We start from the raw sequence: 17,235 nt of genomic DNA, 5'->3' as shown, positions 1-17,235 counted from the left end.
TGTAATGTGCAAACAAACTGCCAGAGTAAGGCCAATTGTTCCCATTCAGTGTCACAAAGTGGTTTTATTGTCACATGTTGCGGACTGAGATCATGGCTGAGCCAGTACAGTGTGTACCAAGACCCGTTCGGTTCTCCGTGCCTCCTGTGATGATAGTATCTACTGGCTCTGTGACCGAAAGTTTGGTAATCCTGCTCTATTGTGTCATTTCAATCGTGTCCTTGTTCATGTGCCTCTCTCTGGTATTCACTGTTGTCTGGTTTAGGCCTGAAGCCGAGCTGTTCATGACTGTGTCTGTCCTGGGGGTGAGAGCTGCATTATTAGGTCTAAAGTAACTCAAATACTTGTATTCAATTGGATAAGTAGAATTTAAAGAAGCAGAAGCTGCCAACAAGTTGAGATGGTTGCAACCCTCTTGGTTACAAGTGGAAACACCTTTTCCACACTCAAGGTCTTTATCATTTGGAGTTGCTAACTCTCGCTCTCTCTTTTCAGCTTTGCCTTTTATCATCTTCTGACACAAACTGCTTCTGTTTACACCTGCAGCATCTCTTGTCTTTATTTTCTATTTTTATCTCCAATGTCTCAGTCTCTCCCCTGCTCTTTATGGATCAGGATTAAAAAAAAAAAGAAGGGAAAAAAAGCATAAGAAATGGCTGCAGGCTTCTGTTCACCTCACTGCAGTATCATGATCACTGTCTGGCAGAGTAACGTGGTACAGCAGGACAGCTGCATTATCCTCCACTGATTTATATTGGCAGGGAGCACAGATGGATGCCGCCTTCGCCCCGTCACTTACACTTTGCAAACAGCAGTGAGAGCTAAAGAACGGCTGGTCCCTCCGCTCTGCCACGACAGTATTACTGTGGCAACGGAACAGATAAATCCCTCCTGTCCACCAGCTTTTGTGAGAAAAGACAAAGCAGACACTTCCCGAACTGTCTCAGCCCATAAACTTCAGTAATGTGGTCATTCAGGGGCAGCCTGTTAAGAACAGGGCATTTCCCAGAGACAGGGCGACCTCAGAGATAGGACTTGGATCAGAGAGTGCAGTCCTCCCATGAAACTTCAAACATGTTACATTCTTTATTTACGGGTTATAAAAGGAAGCATGTAGCTCCACGTTTTTCCTATAGTTAATCTGCTCTGGCATGCATGCTGTTACTCCCATTAGCCTTGCATTCTTTGGTAACATGCTTCGCATTTTGCATTCTTTTCCATCTTATGTTTTCTCTTTATGCTCTGGGGCAAGACAACATTTGCTTCAAGAATTAGTAGTTGAAATCTGCCTCTAAATCCTCCCTCTGCAACATCTGTTGGGTATCAGTCTTTATCAGGATTAAATAAGGACACTGTAGCCCAATGATATTCTTAGGGCAGATCACAGCCTTACAAAATTGTTTCCTGAATACATGCAGGAAATGAGGTGAGGGCTTTGTGGGAGAGGAGGTGGGCATGTTCCTCCCGCGTATTTTATTTTATTTTTTTGTCTGGGTATTGCAAGAACACAATGTGAAGCTGTTGTGTGGGAGGTTGCTTTTGGCAGATGAGAGGGATTACCAGAAATGCATTCTTTTTTTAATCTTCAGGCAAGCTGACTGACTCACTCCCACAGCATCTAAATTGGGTTTTTACTGTTGATAGGCAGGGGATGAAGTCAAAGCTGAGCCCCGGAGGAGGAAGGCAATGCATGACAGCTGTCCAGACCTGGACCAAGAGGCCAAGGCCCGGCGTCAGGCTCAGCTCGATCAGGTTGAAAAATACTGAACATTGATTTAAAAAAAACAAAAAAAGACACATTCATTGTCACAAAGGCACAATGATGCAATGAGAGATCATTGTATTAATAAATACCCACATGTCATTCATCAGTAATCAATAGCTTTATAATCTCCTTATCTTTATAGTCAATACTGAAGCACTACTTGTATACTCAGGTAGTGCTTACTTTTAGGTCATTTCCTCACAGCAAGTGTCCTTCCGTTACTTTATTTATCCTCCAGCGCCATCTAGAGGCCTACAGGAACATCCACCGTCTCCGAGATGCTCTCCGTCGCCGCTATGCCGCCCTGCTCACAGACAAGGTTCACTCCCAGAGAGTGTTTCTGCAGCAGAGAGATGAGACAGCCAGAGCAAAGCCAGAGAATGACACTAAGCAGGTAAATCATTGAAGCGTTCTCAAAACTGAGGGCTTTATCTGAGTCATGTGCGTGTATTGCAGAGGTCAAAATATGTCTGACATTCACTTTAAATGGTTTCAATTATTACAGATTATATTCTTTGATATATTAAACTCATAATATTCAATACCTTAATCATTGCTGTCCATGATATCATGTTGAACTTGTTTCCATGTCAGTGTTTCTATTAGTTACCAGCAGAGTGTCGACACACCATTACTACATGCTACAACTTGTGGGGGCAAAAATATATTAAATTAATTAGTTTTCCAGTCTTGACTATATTTTTTCTCTCCAACATACACTACAACCGGAGTTAAGCGATTACCTTCATCCATGGGCCAGTTTGTTTCAGTGTTTCTTCACTGTGGGATCTAAGGGCACAGTGGATTATTGTGTTTGTTTATTTTTTAATTCCTTTAAGAATAAAATAGTTTTATAAAAGTGTTTGTTTTGGGACTTTATCTCAGGGCATGCTGTGTTCACATAGCGCGGGGCAGTTGGTTTGCATGCCTCTCTACACACGGGGGCATTGCGGGCAGTACTAGATCTAACAAGGATTTATATGAGCCTTGTATTTACATTTGTAACTACAGGAGAAGTTTTGATGTAAACTATGCATCCATACTACTCCGTTTCTAAACGTAAACAGAGTTTTGAAACAAAAACGATCTCCGTCCACACAGCGTTTCAGCACTGTTTTCGAAATGATCTCCGTCCAAACTAACAAAACGAATATCACGTGACTCTTCACGTACATCACGTGACCATTAACGTACACTGGGCATGCGCATTTCCACAAACTGTGTCTGTTTGAGTTCATAGAGGAAGATTTTAGAGAATATCTTAAGTATCAAACACAACCTTTCATTATTAAAGACTACTTTATTACTCTGTCGTGGACGCTCAGTGTAAACGTAGCAAAACAGATGCGTTTTCAAATGGAAATGGAGTAATGTGAACATAGTCTGCAGGCCAAGTATTTTGCTGGTGGGCCTGATTTGGCCTTCAGGCAACTATTTGCCTGCCACTGTGCTACACATTGTCTGGGCTCAAATACATAACCCTGTAAATCAAAGCCTCTCTGTTTTCACTACAACACCGCCACTTTCTTTTTTAGTCCTCAAGTTGTCATGCATATCATTGGAAACAATTACAGCTGCTGTTTACAACTTAATCCTGTAAGTCTTTAAGTCCTGCACACTATAGCCAACACTGTTGATGAATGGGACGTCTATTGTATGAACCCGCTTTAATTAAATGTTAAATAATTCGCAAGTGATGTTTGAGCAGTTAATCCATTCTATGGAAGCAAAGTCGGGTCGTAACATTTTGAATCTTACAAAAAACCTAATAGTGGAATTTAATCACTACTGAATTATTCATGTTAACATTTTAACACCACTGAGTTTATAGCCTTGAAATGTAAATATTTTATTTTTAAAAACATCTTATCTGAAATTTAGGAAATTAAACTTCTGTATGTTAATCAGCATTGAGTGACCTCTTTCATATTGTCACATTCTGCTCACATTGTCATTTGATACATTCTCATTCTAAAAATATAAATTACAGTCACTTCAATTTTCGGTCTAAATTGGTGAACCCTTGAGAACACCTAAAATCAGGTTTTGAAAATGCACCACTTGAGAGATATCGGGAATTCAAACCACAAATTCCGATAGATGATTTTCAAAGTAAAATATGGCAATGCTGTGAATTCAATGGTATTTAAATTAACAATAAGGTTTTAGTAATGGTGACATTTCACACTTAAGTATTAAGTCGTTAATAAGACTTAAATTATTATGGCCTTTATTCACTCCCATACATCCTGTCACTTCTTTTTTCTTTTGTTTTTAGCAAATGTAGTTACCTGTTCTTGCGTATAATTCTCCTTCTGCCGTTTCAGCTGCTGTGGTTGGCTTTGATTTTGACTGTCTCGTCTCTATGCTGACGGGGTGTGAAAAGAGCAATAAGCTTTAGAGAGCGGCTGCATTGAGGGGGTCTAACATGAGAGAGATCCTGTCTTATCTGCCCCTCCTGTAAAAGCAGAGCTTCGTCAGGAGGATGTAAATGTCCTCTCTAATGACTTGCACTTGGTGGGGGGACAATAAAGGACTATAGAGGCCTTCCAGTAAGAATCCTTTGCTTCAAATTGCTGAGCAAATGAAACTACCAGTTGTTTCCTCAGCTCAGATCGAGAGGCTCTGTCACAGACACAGAGGTGAGGCAGGACCAAAGCAGGCAAAGGCAAGAACACCTGCTGGGGCCTAATTGGTCCTTGCTGCTGTTAATGGCTTCCTGTGGCTGTGTGTTTACTTCTCATTTGTTCAGTGCACTCTGTTTCCCAGCCCCTTAAACAAGGGTGGGTTGCTTCAAATCTCTATTCCCACAACTCTCTGTCTCTCCGTGTGTCTGCGTCCTTCTCTTTTATTCTTCAGAAACAAAAGAAGTTGGCCTTCTCCAAGCTGCAGCACAATGACTCACACCTGAAGTCCCTTCCCAAATCCAGCTACTACCTGGTAGTTTTTGTCCCAGCACTGACACACAATGACACCTGACTTTAATCTGTCATTGATGTTTCATGTCTCCCTGTGGAGTTCATCAAAGTGTTCTGTCGTTTTTTTTTTATGAGATCTTTGACCTCCAGAAACAGTTAGCTGAGCGTGGACTTCTGAAGACCCACCACGACTTGGAGGAGTTTTATAGGTGCATCAGATATAACAGTCAGCCATCTCAACTACACAAGAGTCTGGAGGATGTCAGGAAAAGGAGTTGAGTAACAGTTTGATATAGAAAAAGAAACCTCTTCCTAGATCTATTATGGAAAAACAGTAGATGTGACTTTGCATGTGTGTTGATGTAACCTTAACAGTGCTGGAAAGCAGGCCTGCAGCTGATTTGATGACTCAACACAAGATCTCAGAGACACATCCCTGCACTGCTGAAGATAAAGGAGATGAGGACCACTCCAGGTGCAGACAAAATACACTGTAATAAGTCTTTGTTTTAGAGTATTGACCCCTGACCAATATTTATTTTCAAATAATCATTTTCAAGCCTGCAGCATTCCGTACTTTTAAAGCAATAGTTTGACATTTCCCCCCCAAATTTCGCACTTCTGCTTTAAAGTGACACGTAGAAGTCTTTGAACATAATATTATGCAGCAGCAAAAATAGTTTGTTCCAAATATTTTTCAAATAAATATGGAAAATTATACTGAAGACAGTATATTCTGTATATTTGAGAATCTACATGTCTGAGGTTTTATGTGTCGAAGATGCAGCTGGCGTTGGTGGAGGGCTGGCAGAGACATGGTACTCGGCTGTAGAGGCCTCTGGTCTAATGGATCTCTGTTTGCACTGCCTTTTAAATCAAACACAGACTCCACTGCAGGCTTGGTCAGCATTGACCCTCCTGGGGGAGAGAGCTGATTACTCACGTAGAAGTGAGATGACCAAACACAAGCTGACCCCACTGTTGTGGAGACTCCCCTCCTCGGACGGTTGCTTTGACTCTGACAAACATCATCCGGGGGAAAATGTCGTAATTATGTCCGCTACAAAAGAGACATAGCAATTGGGCCAGTGGTGTCACTTCATGCCAGCACTGCGAGCAGATGTTGAACTGTTTGGAGAGTTCCTTCTCATTCAAAGCTTTATGGGATTCTAGGCAAACAGCGCTCCATTTACCAAAAAGTGGAAGAGATAATCTGAGAGACGACTTTATTGAAGAGTTTGCTTACTGTTCAGCTGACACTTTAACTGACATCGTCTTTTAGTTTATACACTTGAACTGCCACTAATTCCTTTCAGGACCTTTGCTTCAGCTGACTCGTCCAGCTTGATTTGTCACCTAAAATTAACTGAAGTTAAAATTTCTTACGGTTTTAGCTTTTTCACTTAATAAACTGACACTGGACTCTGCACTTACAGCTGATTTGACTATTCAACTTTGTTCAGTGCTTTCATTTAAACTGTAACTTACGCTTCTTTCAGCACATCCGTTTTAACTGCTATTTTCAGTAGGCCCAAGTCCAAATGCCACTTCAACTGTTTCAATGTTTGAACTACTTCTAAATAAATTTCAAGTACAGGGAAAGTACTTCAGAAAATGTTTCTTTTTTCTGTTTGAAATTATTGTAAATGATGATCAGAAAAAAATATTACCTTGAAAGCCCTTTGAAGTATTTTACACATAAGAAAACTCTCAAAAGCTTCACTTTTACCCTGGTTGTTGGGGCTTTCTGCAATTGTCTCTTTATATCATAACACTGGCGATTAACATAAGTGCTGTTAGTATCAAATACAAATTACACAATTCATACTGTACCGCTGTTAATCTACAGAAAATGATCTCCAAGGCATGTAGTTCAGATCCACTTTACACTTTTGCACCTGCTCATATCACCCTCAGTGTCCTTTGTGTTTACATGTTGTGAATGTATAACAGAACAGTGTCGGCCACTGTCACCCTTTTTGTTAATTAGGGCCGAACTCTGTTTAGTAGGAGCATGTATGATGTTAGCACAAGGCTGCCGCCGTCAAACAGCACATTTGCTTGGGGACATTAGGAGCTAAGTAAGAAGGCATGTGAAGGCTTGCGCTGACAAGTCCTCCATCAGTGTGAAATCTCACCGCTCCACAGACAAACATGGCGAGTAAGCGGCCCCCCAACCCCAGCACTGTGCCACAAGCACATTCCCCACATCCGTAAGAAAAACCCAAAATAAAGGCAATTAGAGCAGAAGCCAAAGATATGGAGTCGGCAAAGTCCTTGTTTATGCTTTTTAGTAATGAGCCAATTCATCCAATCTGTTCTGCTTTGTGGCTATTTATATGCTTATTATTAGCTGCTATGATTTATTGGACAGTTGAGGCAGTAATTTGCTATCGTTGTGGCCATCTGCTCATGGTCTCTTCAACATGTTGAATTTCACGAGTATGCATTACAGGTCTACAAAATTAGATTCAGCTGACCATATTACTATTACTATGAATTGACTTCAATGAGTGGAACTTGCACATAAGACAGGACTGGTCTAGTTGCCTCTTATTTTGTAGGATCTCGCTAGGCAACAATTTAATGAGAGTTTTTCATAATCAAGCTTCTGCAGTGTCATCTGTCATCTGAGCACCAGCACTGTACGTATGTGGCTGCACAGGCCCACATCCTCATTCCTCCACCTGCCTCCAGTGCAGCTGGTGTTTGTATGGATCTGTTACCTGCTGCACTGTCTTGTGAGTAAACGCTGCCTTGCTCAGGAGTCCTCCATGAAGCCAGTTTGCACCCAGCAGACAAAGTGTGTTGTCACCTGAGTGCGCAGTGTTATTGGGTGTGAGCTGCACCACACTATGGCTACTCTTGAGAAGTAGCACACCATTAGGAATATATTAACAACCCGACATTTTGTGTGCAATTCCGACATCACAGCAGTGAGGACGAGAAATATGTTTTGACGCCGTTTTCCTCAATCATTATCCATTAGGTTAAATATCCTGTTGGTGGCCTTTTGTTCTTCCAGCTGTAGAATTTACTAATTGTGTGTGTATGTGCGTGTGTGTGTGTGTGTGTGTGTGTGTGTGTGTATGCGTACCTACGTGTAGGTTATTGAAGCAAGGGTCTGGTCCAGAGGAGATCTTCGTTAGCAGCCAGGAGAAGGATGAAATTGAGCAAATGTTTCCCAAGGTTAGTGTCAAAACCACAGAGGCAGTAATATCACTCAACAAAGGCAGTGAGAGGCAAATACACCTGGAGCAGTGATGCCCCACTGCCTCCTCAAACCAACACACATTACTGAGGACCTGATAATATGTTTTCTTTCTCTTTGCTTCCATCTTACCTATTTTCTTTTCAGTGCCTTTATTTTCTCCCGCCACGTGTAAGTTTCTTAGAACACTTAAAGGTGCAACGTTGTACGATCTGGTCAACGTTCTAGTTTTAAAACGTTTACAAAATGAACCAACATGATTACCAGAAGGTGAAAAGGTTACAGTGTTGTTACTGTATGTCAAAGATGTCTATGTACTGTGTTGCAGAAATGTCTACTTAAATGAGCATGCTAACCAGCTAGCCCAGGCCTGTCCAGTCCGGTGATACCACTTGTACCTCGACAGGCGATTGTGAGTCACTGTAGCATCCAGGGCTTGTCAAAAATACATCCAGGGTCCGTGTGCGTTTTGATGGTTTGTTTATTGGATTAAATCCAAAGTGCCAGAAACAACTAGTATTTTCATTTTGTCCTCCAGGAGACTACTTAGCTGGGAGAAGGGCAGGTGATGGAGCCGGGAGACGGGCCTTCAGTTAGCGGTTAGCTATAGCAACTAGCATTCAGCCAGCGTAAACCTTGTCTGAATTTGAGTTGGTGGCACAGCAAACACAAGACAGGCAGTGTTGGTTTGACCGTCTCTCAGAGTTTCAGTAGTTTGGTTACATTTAAAGTATTCTTATCCTGCTGTTAGTAGGTGTAGTTGGCTTTTTTTTTTAATGTTATAACTGATGACTTTAAATTATGATTGTATATACGCAGTAATAGAGGTGAAATGCTGGTCACTATTTGTTTGGTGCATCTACATCTTACAGATTTTAACAAACAGAAAACGTATTTTCTTTCGTGCAGAGAGTTAGAAGTTGAGAAGATTGAGACCAAAAGAGCGAAGAGAAGCGTTTATTGTTTAAATCTTGAAACTTGAGACATTTTTAAGAGGCGATAGGCATAAATAGCATTATTTCAAATCCTTACAGTGATATCAGAGAACAGGAGAGAGACTGGTAACACTGGAGGGGAGGTTATGCTCAGGTGCTGAGATGAGCATATACGGACAAGGACGAAGGACTCATTTCTCTCTCACCCCTGTGTCAAAACGGGTCTGAGCAAACAGAGGATGAGCCTGGCTGGAGGGAAAGCAGGGGAAGGCAAACAGCGGTCAGACAAGACCGGTGAAAGCCAGGAGCATTACTCACCACAGCTCGGCGCTGACATCTCAGATCCTCCGCTGCCGGAGAGGCCTGTCTCACCTATTGACATCCTTAAGGTGTCAGTCCAGGGTTCAGGCTTTGAGTGTTTGTGAGGCACCTACAGTTACGCATGTGTGGGAACAAGCACCACTTTACTTTACCTCAGAATAATATAACATATTCATAATATCTTAACCTTATAATACAGCGTCAGGGAGCCGGTGATCAACTCTGCGGTCATTTTGAGGTCATATTTTGTTTTATTTGAATGATATTACATTATACTGTCATGTTCTCTAAATATTTTATCCACTATATGTATGTGATAGTACCAGCGTTTCACCATCTTCTAACCTATGTATTAGAAATGATATAGTTTATATGACTGCCAACTGTTTTTCAAAGTGCTTTGGCTATTTTAATGTGTTTTTCACAACACAACGTTTTCCATGTGACTTCCTTTCATGTTATTATGATAATCAGCTAGCAAAATATAATTTTACATTTTTTCAATGAATCTACACAGATAAACTACATTACCACGCAGCAATGCCAAACTTTAAGTAAAATCAAAGCAGATGTTGACAGTAACATCATAACTTTAGCAAGTTTGTGTGTCATAAAGTTGATTTTCATAACCTACTGGGTGAAATGGAAATCAGTGGTGGCCTGGAAGGAAATCCACTACACAACATGTTATAAAAACGATTAGCCGTAATGTTAAGTGGTTTGAAGTAAATGGGGTTAAAAGATGTAAAAACACTCTTATGGTCCTTTTAAGCTTTCCCAAAGCAAACTGAATGCAGACTAGATTGTGTTCCCTTACATTTATTTGAGTTGCACCTGCTTTTTATCCTTTGAGGAATGAATAGGCTGGGGGATCTATATAGCACCATATAGATCAATAACATTAATTCACAATGCTGCAGGCCCACATCAGGAAGTGGCCTAGTGTGACAGTTAGCGCTGGGAGGGGTGTTGGAAGGGGGAGAGAGAGAGAGAGGCGCCAAAAGGGACACTAGGACTGTGGGAAATGACACTGGCTATGACACCTATGACTTTTACACCATGGTTACCTCGTATACATGGGGACTTAAACTACAAAATGAGTAATGGACAAGGATATGATAGATAAATGTAATATGTGCCACCCACAGATGAAAGCCCCCACATTTGCAACCCTACAGCCTCACTTTATGAAGAGCTTCCAGAGCAAGATGCCTGATTTGGTAGGTCAGCCGTCTTTTATTTACACTGTGTGGTAGCCCAGCACAGAGGGAAATGCTCATGTTTACTACTTTGTCTCAATCACAGATTATCCCTGAGATTCCTCAGAAGATTAGGAAAGCGGAGATTTACATGAGACGGCTGAGACGAATGCATGATCTTTGTTTAGCAAACATGGCTTGCTCTAAAAGGTTGGTAATTCAGCAAACAGGCAGAAACATAAAGGAAGTGATGCACTGACATGGATAATTTAACCTTTTTTTTCAATAAGTTTAGTTTTTAGTAACCTTCAGATCCAATGGGGCGACAGGAGATCAGAAGCGCATTGAGGGAATCTTCTGCTCTTTAAACTGAGTGAGGTTTGTTTTTCTCTGCTTGCTGTGAACTCTGGTCCAGACTGCTGGACAGGGAGATAGACTCGCTGAGCTGGCAGGAGGAGCGAGGCGACCAAGATTTGGTTAGTAACACAAACCAGCCACAACGCAACACAACACAACACTACAGAGGTCTATGGAAGCTAACACGTAGCTGCCACACACTATCTGCCTTTAACGTTTGTTTGTTTTTCCTTTGGAAGCCACCATGGCAACAGGTCACACCGAATAAAATTACCAGAATACAGTAGTTATTTGCGGGCATGACACTCCGGTACTACACGTCTGGATATAAATTGTGTTTCATGAATTGAGTTATCAGCGAGATACTTTTTTTCCATCCTTGCTGTTCCACAGATGCTTCCCGGCATTGACTCCACACAACGGAAGACGAGCCAAACCAACCTGCCGCCTCTCTGCTCTCCGAAACAGCCAAGAAGTGTCTGGAATGACGGGCCTCCGTGTCCCCAGCAGCCGAGCAGAATGACCTCGACCAGGTGCATGGAGACATACAGTGCATGAATCATATGTATTTGTTTTTTGGAGACAAAAGTCTGATTGTCACTTGGCATTGTGCATGTTTGTGGGTGTTTTCTTGGCAGCCACCAATTTGTTGAGACTCTGGTTTGGGACGCAGCAGTGTGCTGCCCTAAAACACCTGATCCTTTATGCATTGAAGATGTGTGTCAACAAAAGCATGTTAAGGTATGAATATTTCTCAAAATGGTTTCATTTTTCATAAAGATTGCATTGTTTGTTTTAAGATGTAATTATTTTGTGTGTTCTATCTTTAGATAATTGACCGTGGGTTCAAGCTATGGAGAAACTATACAGAAAACACATCTGAGTGAAGATATCCCCACCACAGCATCTCTTAGTGTCTGCAATGTAATGTTTATTGATATGTTAATGTTTCACATATCAGAAATATACATTTTACATATTTTAACATTGCAAATGTGTTTATTCCATGTCACACTGGTTAATGACTATTATACTTTTATAGTGTCAGACAACAATATTTGTATACTTTATCAAATTAGTTTTATATGTCCGTCAATTGTTCATTTGAGTCATATACCTGTAAACGGGACAGTCCTTATACATGTGTAGGTTTTCTGAAATAAAAGTTTTGTTATAATAACATTGAACTATTTGTGCTGTGATCAGAATTGGTGATGATGCAGATATAAAGCCAGCAGTTTGTTCTATTAAATGACACTTCAAATCTGTAATACAATTGTTAAGGATGTGGTTGTTGCACTTGAGTGTAATTTTCATCTATTTGAGTGTCTATTTATAGAGTAATTTATGTATTAATTCATTCATTTTAGAGAGCTTCTTCTTTCACCTAATTGACTAAATGTTAACCCACAAAGACAGAACTGAAAACGTCCCAGGTTTCTTGAAAGTGACCTAAACTAGCCAGTAACAACAATGTGTCAACGTATAAAGCAATTTGAGTTTTTATCATAAAACTAAGCAATATTCCTCATAAAAAGTGTAAGAAACCATATGGATCTAAATCCGAGACTTCAGGGACTAAAGACCAACCATGCTCTGCCGCCCACAGGGGTTTGGTTTCTGCAGGTGTGGCTTTGATCTAAGTGTCAATGTTGACAGGCTGATGTAATAAAGTGGGTTGAACTGCGTTATTCAAAAAGCTGTCATCCTGTGGACCTCAATGATTATGGCTGCTCTGAGCCAATCGGTGGCAAGCCCGCAAAGATCAAAGAGGAGATGAGCCAACCATCTCTGCTCCAAACACCCATCCTGAGACGGAGCTTCTTTTCCTCCTATATATTTGGGGGCTGTTCGTGACGTCCAGCGTCCTGAGATAACTGCTCGTCTTTGGGGAGACACAAGAAGAGGAAAGAGGTTTAGTTTGTTTGTTTTTGCAATAAGAACTGTGATTACATTCAGCCCTGGAACTGCTGGACAGGATGGCCACTGCAGGCGCTTCTGAGTGTCCCGGGAAGGCCAGTCAGAGCCGGGTGGACCACCTCCTCAGTGCCGTGGAGAGTGAGCTACGGGCCGGCAGCGAGAAGGGCGACCCCACGGAGAAGGAACTGAAATTATCCCTGGATGAGAACGAACTTTGGCAGAAATTTAAGGATCATACAAATGAAATGATAGTTACAAAGAATGGCAGGTGAGCTGAAATACAAACACACAGTATACAATACCAGATAAAATAAAACATAAAGGAGAAATATTAACTCTTTTTTTATCATTCTTTCTTTTTTATCAAGGCGCATGTTTCCGGTGCTGAAAGTGAACGTGTCTGGATTGGACCCGAACGCCATGTATTCTTTTTTGCTGGACTTCGTATCTGGGGACAATCACAGGTGGAAATACGTGAACGGGGAGTGGGTCCCTGGTGGCAAACCTGAACCTCAAACCCCCAGCTGCGTGTACATCCACCCGGACTCTCCGAACTTTGGGGCGCACTGGATGAAAGCTCCGGTCTCCTTTAGTAAAGTCAAACTCACAAATAAACTCAACGGCGGAGGTCAGGTAAGTAAAAGAGAGAATGCGCGATATTGTATTTTCCTTGTTTTTCTTCGGGAAAAAAAGTTCAGTCTTTTCCATTTTCTTTTTAAATACCCTCATTTCAAAATAAAATACACTTGAAAATTCGAAATCTATCATATTAAATAACCATCTTCGTGTTGAACTGTTTTTTTTCTTCAGATAATGTTAAATTCCTTGCACAAGTACGAGCCACGCATTCATATAGTCCGGGTTGGAGGCCCGAGGAGGATGATCACCAGCCACTCGTTCCCTGAGACACAGTTCATAGCAGTAACAGCATACCAAAACGAAGAGGTCGGCAATACTCTCTCTATATAATATTACTTAAACCAAAGCATCAACAATGTTTCTTGTATGCGCGCAAAATGTGTGCGTAATTTACGCACAACATTTACGCACAGCATTTTGAATATCTTTTATGATTTTTACTGGCGGAAAAACACAATCCTAATTCTTTTTTTGTCATTTATGTTTGGATTTTAGGTAACTGCTCTTAAAATAAAGCATAACCCTTTTGCCAAGGCCTTCTTAGATGCAAAAGATAGGTAAGAATCCACATTGTTTTCACAACAACATGTTATTTGTCTTTAAGATGTGTAAGGGTTTAGTTAAACATTATTTAAAGTATGTCATCAATCTTTTAAATTTTGTCAGAAGTGATCACAAAGACATAAGAGAAGATGCCATTGAAAACCAGCAGTCGACTTATCCTCAATGTGGGTATTGTGTTATTTTTTCTGATTTCACGTCACGTTTTGGAAGCTATGTGGTGCTCATATGGTTTCATCATGTCTCTTCTCATCTGTGGAACCAGTAGGTGGTTGGTTTCTTCCAGGCACAGGGTCTCTCTGCCCTCCTGCCAGTCCTCACAGCCAGTTTGGGAGTCCCATCTCGCTCTCGCCGTCCCACGGCTGTGAGCACTACTCCAACCTAAGAAACCACCGCTCTTCCCCCTACACCAGTCCGTACGCCCATCGGACCAACTCGCCCAGTGAGTGTTCTCTTCCAGCCTTTACCGTCACACATCCAGGAATCACACCACTTCCTCCCCGGCTATTAACAAGAAACGCAAACAAATGTAGCTGAGCACAGAATGTCTTGCATTCCTCTGGCTTTTGTGTGAGTGGAGCCACAAAGCTGTAAACGGTTGGGCTTCAGACGGGGAATGTATGGAGAGAATATTCACACCTTCAACTGTCCTTCAACAATACTGATATCAGGGGGACAGGAAGTCTTGACTCGTACTGGGAAAGCAACAGGTTTAGTGCTAATATGATTTCTGACAAATATATATTTGAAATCACACGTGACTTGTGAACATGCTAAGCCCCAAGTGCTTCTGTCTTGTGTTACAGTCAGTTACTCCGATAACTCGCCAGCCTGTCTGTCGATGCTCTCAAGCCACGATAACTGGTCCAGTCTACAGATGCCAACACACTCCAGCATGATGCCCATGGCCCACAATTCCACCTCTGGTACCAACTCCAGGTTTGTGTTGTGTTTGTTTTTATTGCACCAAATGAAATCATAAACCACCACCATCGTCTCACCACCACAAAGAAGGTGACATAGACAGAAAGAATAACTCATTTTACAAAAGAATTGGGCTATTCAAGTAAGATGGACAAACAGTAAAGTGTATAGTTATGGTGATAAAAGAAAAGACAACATATAAAATAAAGCTTGCCTATAGTATATAAGACATTGGTGGAGAAAAATAACTATACAGTCATTTTATGCATTTCTTGTTTTTAGGAAGTTGGGTAAGAAATCAATTTGAGGGATATTCTGTGCACTGTAGCCTCTTCACATTCTGTTGAAAATGTTTAATTTTTTTAATGTTTTAACCAAAATGCTTCCCAAATTTTACACATTGCACCTTTAACCTTTTGCATGAGTTGCACTTCTAAAACACCCTAAGAAGAGCTGAGTAAGACGTGTTCTATCCATGTCTCTGTACAGTCAGTACACCAGCCTGTGGTCTGTGAGTAACTCGACCCTGACTCCCGTGTCCCAGAATGGGGGGATTAACAACAGCCTGAGCTCCCAGTTCCTTCGTGGGTCCAGCAGCCACTACCCGAGCCTGTCTCACTCAGTCACAGTGCCCTCTTCTGGCTCTCCCATGTACGACAGCGGCACAGCAACAGAAGTGCATGACACAGCTCAGTATGACACTACCACGCCACACGGGCGACTGCCTTTAGCCTGGAGTCCTGTGACACCTCCGTCCCTCTGATGGAAGTTTGGAGAGAATGCCATGAAACAATGTCTACAGGCTGTTTGATATGCTGTGATTTAAAGGAAGAATCAAACCCAGATGAAGTAGGTTATATTATATTTCCAAATGAAAGGTCACAGGCAAAAGACTGTTTTCGGTTTTTGGGCGCTTGAATTAATTAATTAGTTATTTAACAAAGAATTCTTCACCTCTTAATTGATAATAAGAAGTTACAGAGGCTTTGATCTCAATACATTGTGTGTGTTATATGTGTTTTAAGAAACAATATATTTGCCCTAATTGTTGGTAGATTTTCTCTTAAATTCAGCTAATGTTTTTGTTCAGCATAGCAGGATAAACTTGTATTTTAATGTTTGTAAACCAAAATCCATTTAACCTGCTTATATTAAGCATAGCTTCATGAAAACACAAAACACATACAGTTGAAAAATGTAAAAACATTGTTTATAGTGTAAATGAGAAAGTAATTGAGGTTTACCATGTAAATAGACAAACGCTTTGTACCACAATGATGCCGCTGGAGATATTGTGTTACAGATTGTTTTAAAAATTAAATGAAAAGGGGGATCTAATGTCAATATTCTGCTAAGCAGACGATACATAACTTTCCATATCATTATAAAACATGTCAAGGTCTCTCAAGTGGCTGTTTTTGAGGCCAGCTACATGACAATAAAAACTTGAATGTGCTTTGCTACACTGCGTTTTACGTTGTTGTTTACATTGTCCAAATTCATCCAAATTGGTCACTGTGTCCTTTTCGGGGTTTTTTGTGCCATTGTGATGCCACACAACACCATGAGATTGCTGGCCCATTTATTCCATCCTTACAGTATCTGGCTAACTATCCTCCAGAGCATCTTTCAAATTATAATCTACATGGGTGGTTCACAAAGTCAGGTCCAGGGACCTCCAGGGTTGCTTTAGATTAATGGAGGTCCCCAGCAACATAAGGGACAGTTTGATTTGAGTGTTCTTTGGTTCCTTGGGAGGTAAAATTAGGTCAGTGGTCTGATTAAAATCTCATTAGCAGCTCTTGATAAGATTTTCATCATTTCTACAGAAATCACAGGAGCACCGGTTTAATCGAATAATGACCCTACCTCCCTAAATATATTAAGCCCGACTCCAAAACACCAGATCTTCCAAAAAACATCGCACAATCCCAATCCCTTAACATTCCAATAGCCTTCCTATGTGTGTTTGTTAGTTTTGTCTCTGTTCGTGATTAACATTCAGGCAGCTGTTTATGATCAAATGAGCTGCACTGGTGCAGCAGCTGTTGAAACAGAACAAAACAATAGTAAATGCAACATAAACTAAAATGAACTTGATTTTCCCAAAACAACATACTGCTGTCATCCTGAATGATCATAATAGTATGCATCCTTGAATATGACAAGGAAACATTTTATTGGGGTTCTTTGGTGTTTTTATTTGTCATTTCAGCATTGGTTATTACAATTTCTTCATAGTGTTAAATCTTGTGATGTCAGCTTAAAAACTCAAACCCTCCTGCTCCCTTTTTGTGAGTAGGGAAGGAGTATTTTTCACACATGGGTGAGGAATTACATCTATGTATATCTGAAGGAGGGCGTTTGACGGCTGCATGGTCCACGTATGTCGGCTTGAGAAACCCCAGAGATCAACACTCAACTTTAGCCCTCTCGTTTCCATTAATATCTCCCTGACATGAGGGCAGAAATCTCCGAAAAGATA

At 41.0% G+C, this 17,235-nt stretch overlaps 2 protein-coding genes and 1 long non-coding RNA gene across 3 annotated transcripts; all 3 read left to right on the top strand.

The window, feature by feature from the left end:
* Positions 1–1,627: 1,627 nt before the first annotated feature.
* On the top strand, positions 1,628–7,858 carry LOC306703299 (uncharacterized protein). The gene is made up of 5 exons (XM_079169224.1): positions 1,628–1,752; positions 2,004–2,159; positions 4,625–4,957; positions 5,059–5,158; positions 7,791–7,858. Exons 1-3 carry the CDS (start codon positions 1,687–1,689, stop codon positions 4,742–4,744), a joined length of 342 nt encoding a protein of 113 aa, XP_079025350.1. The 5' UTR covers positions 1,628–1,686; the 3' UTR covers positions 4,745–4,957; positions 5,059–5,158; positions 7,791–7,858.
* A 2,759-nt stretch (positions 7,859–10,617) lies between these two features.
* On the top strand, positions 10,618–11,936 carry LOC306703434. Its single transcript, XR_013767289.1, has 3 exons — positions 10,618–11,239; positions 11,345–11,447; positions 11,537–11,936. It is a non-coding gene; the product is annotated as an uncharacterized lncRNA (long non-coding RNA).
* Positions 11,937–12,685: 749 nt separating this feature from the next.
* tbxtb (T-box transcription factor Tb) lies at positions 12,686–15,513 on the top strand (the record flags this gene model as incomplete). The annotated part of the gene is made up of 8 exons (XM_079168314.1): positions 12,686–12,894; positions 12,995–13,259; positions 13,437–13,571; positions 13,761–13,822; positions 13,932–13,993; positions 14,092–14,268; positions 14,633–14,765; positions 15,240–15,513. 8 exons carry the CDS (start codon positions 12,686–12,688, stop codon positions 15,511–15,513), a joined length of 1,317 nt encoding a protein of 438 aa, XP_079024440.1.
* Positions 15,514–17,235: the final 1,722 nt, after the last annotated feature.

This window comes from Pholis gunnellus (assembly GCF_910591455.1).
Source record: "Pholis gunnellus genome assembly, chromosome: 11".
In the NCBI taxonomy this organism is placed as follows: domain Eukaryota; kingdom Metazoa; phylum Chordata; class Actinopteri; order Perciformes; family Pholidae; genus Pholis; species Pholis gunnellus.
This window is presented reverse-complemented; position numbering and strand designations above follow the sequence as displayed.

Excerpts from the sequence above, each read along its gene's own strand:
- LOC306703299 (XM_079169224.1), top strand. The coding sequence starts at position 1,687 with ATGCATGACAGCTGTCCAGACCTGGACCAAGAGGCCAAGGCCCGGCGT. Across the intron at positions 1,753-2,003 it reads GTCAGGCTCAGCTCGATCAG|CGCCATCTAGAGGCCTACAG; the intron begins GTTGAAAAATAC and ends TTTATCCTCCAG. Across the intron at positions 2,160-4,624 it reads CAGAGAATGACACTAAGCAG|AAACAAAAGAAGTTGGCCTT; the intron begins GTAAATCATTGA and ends TTTATTCTTCAG.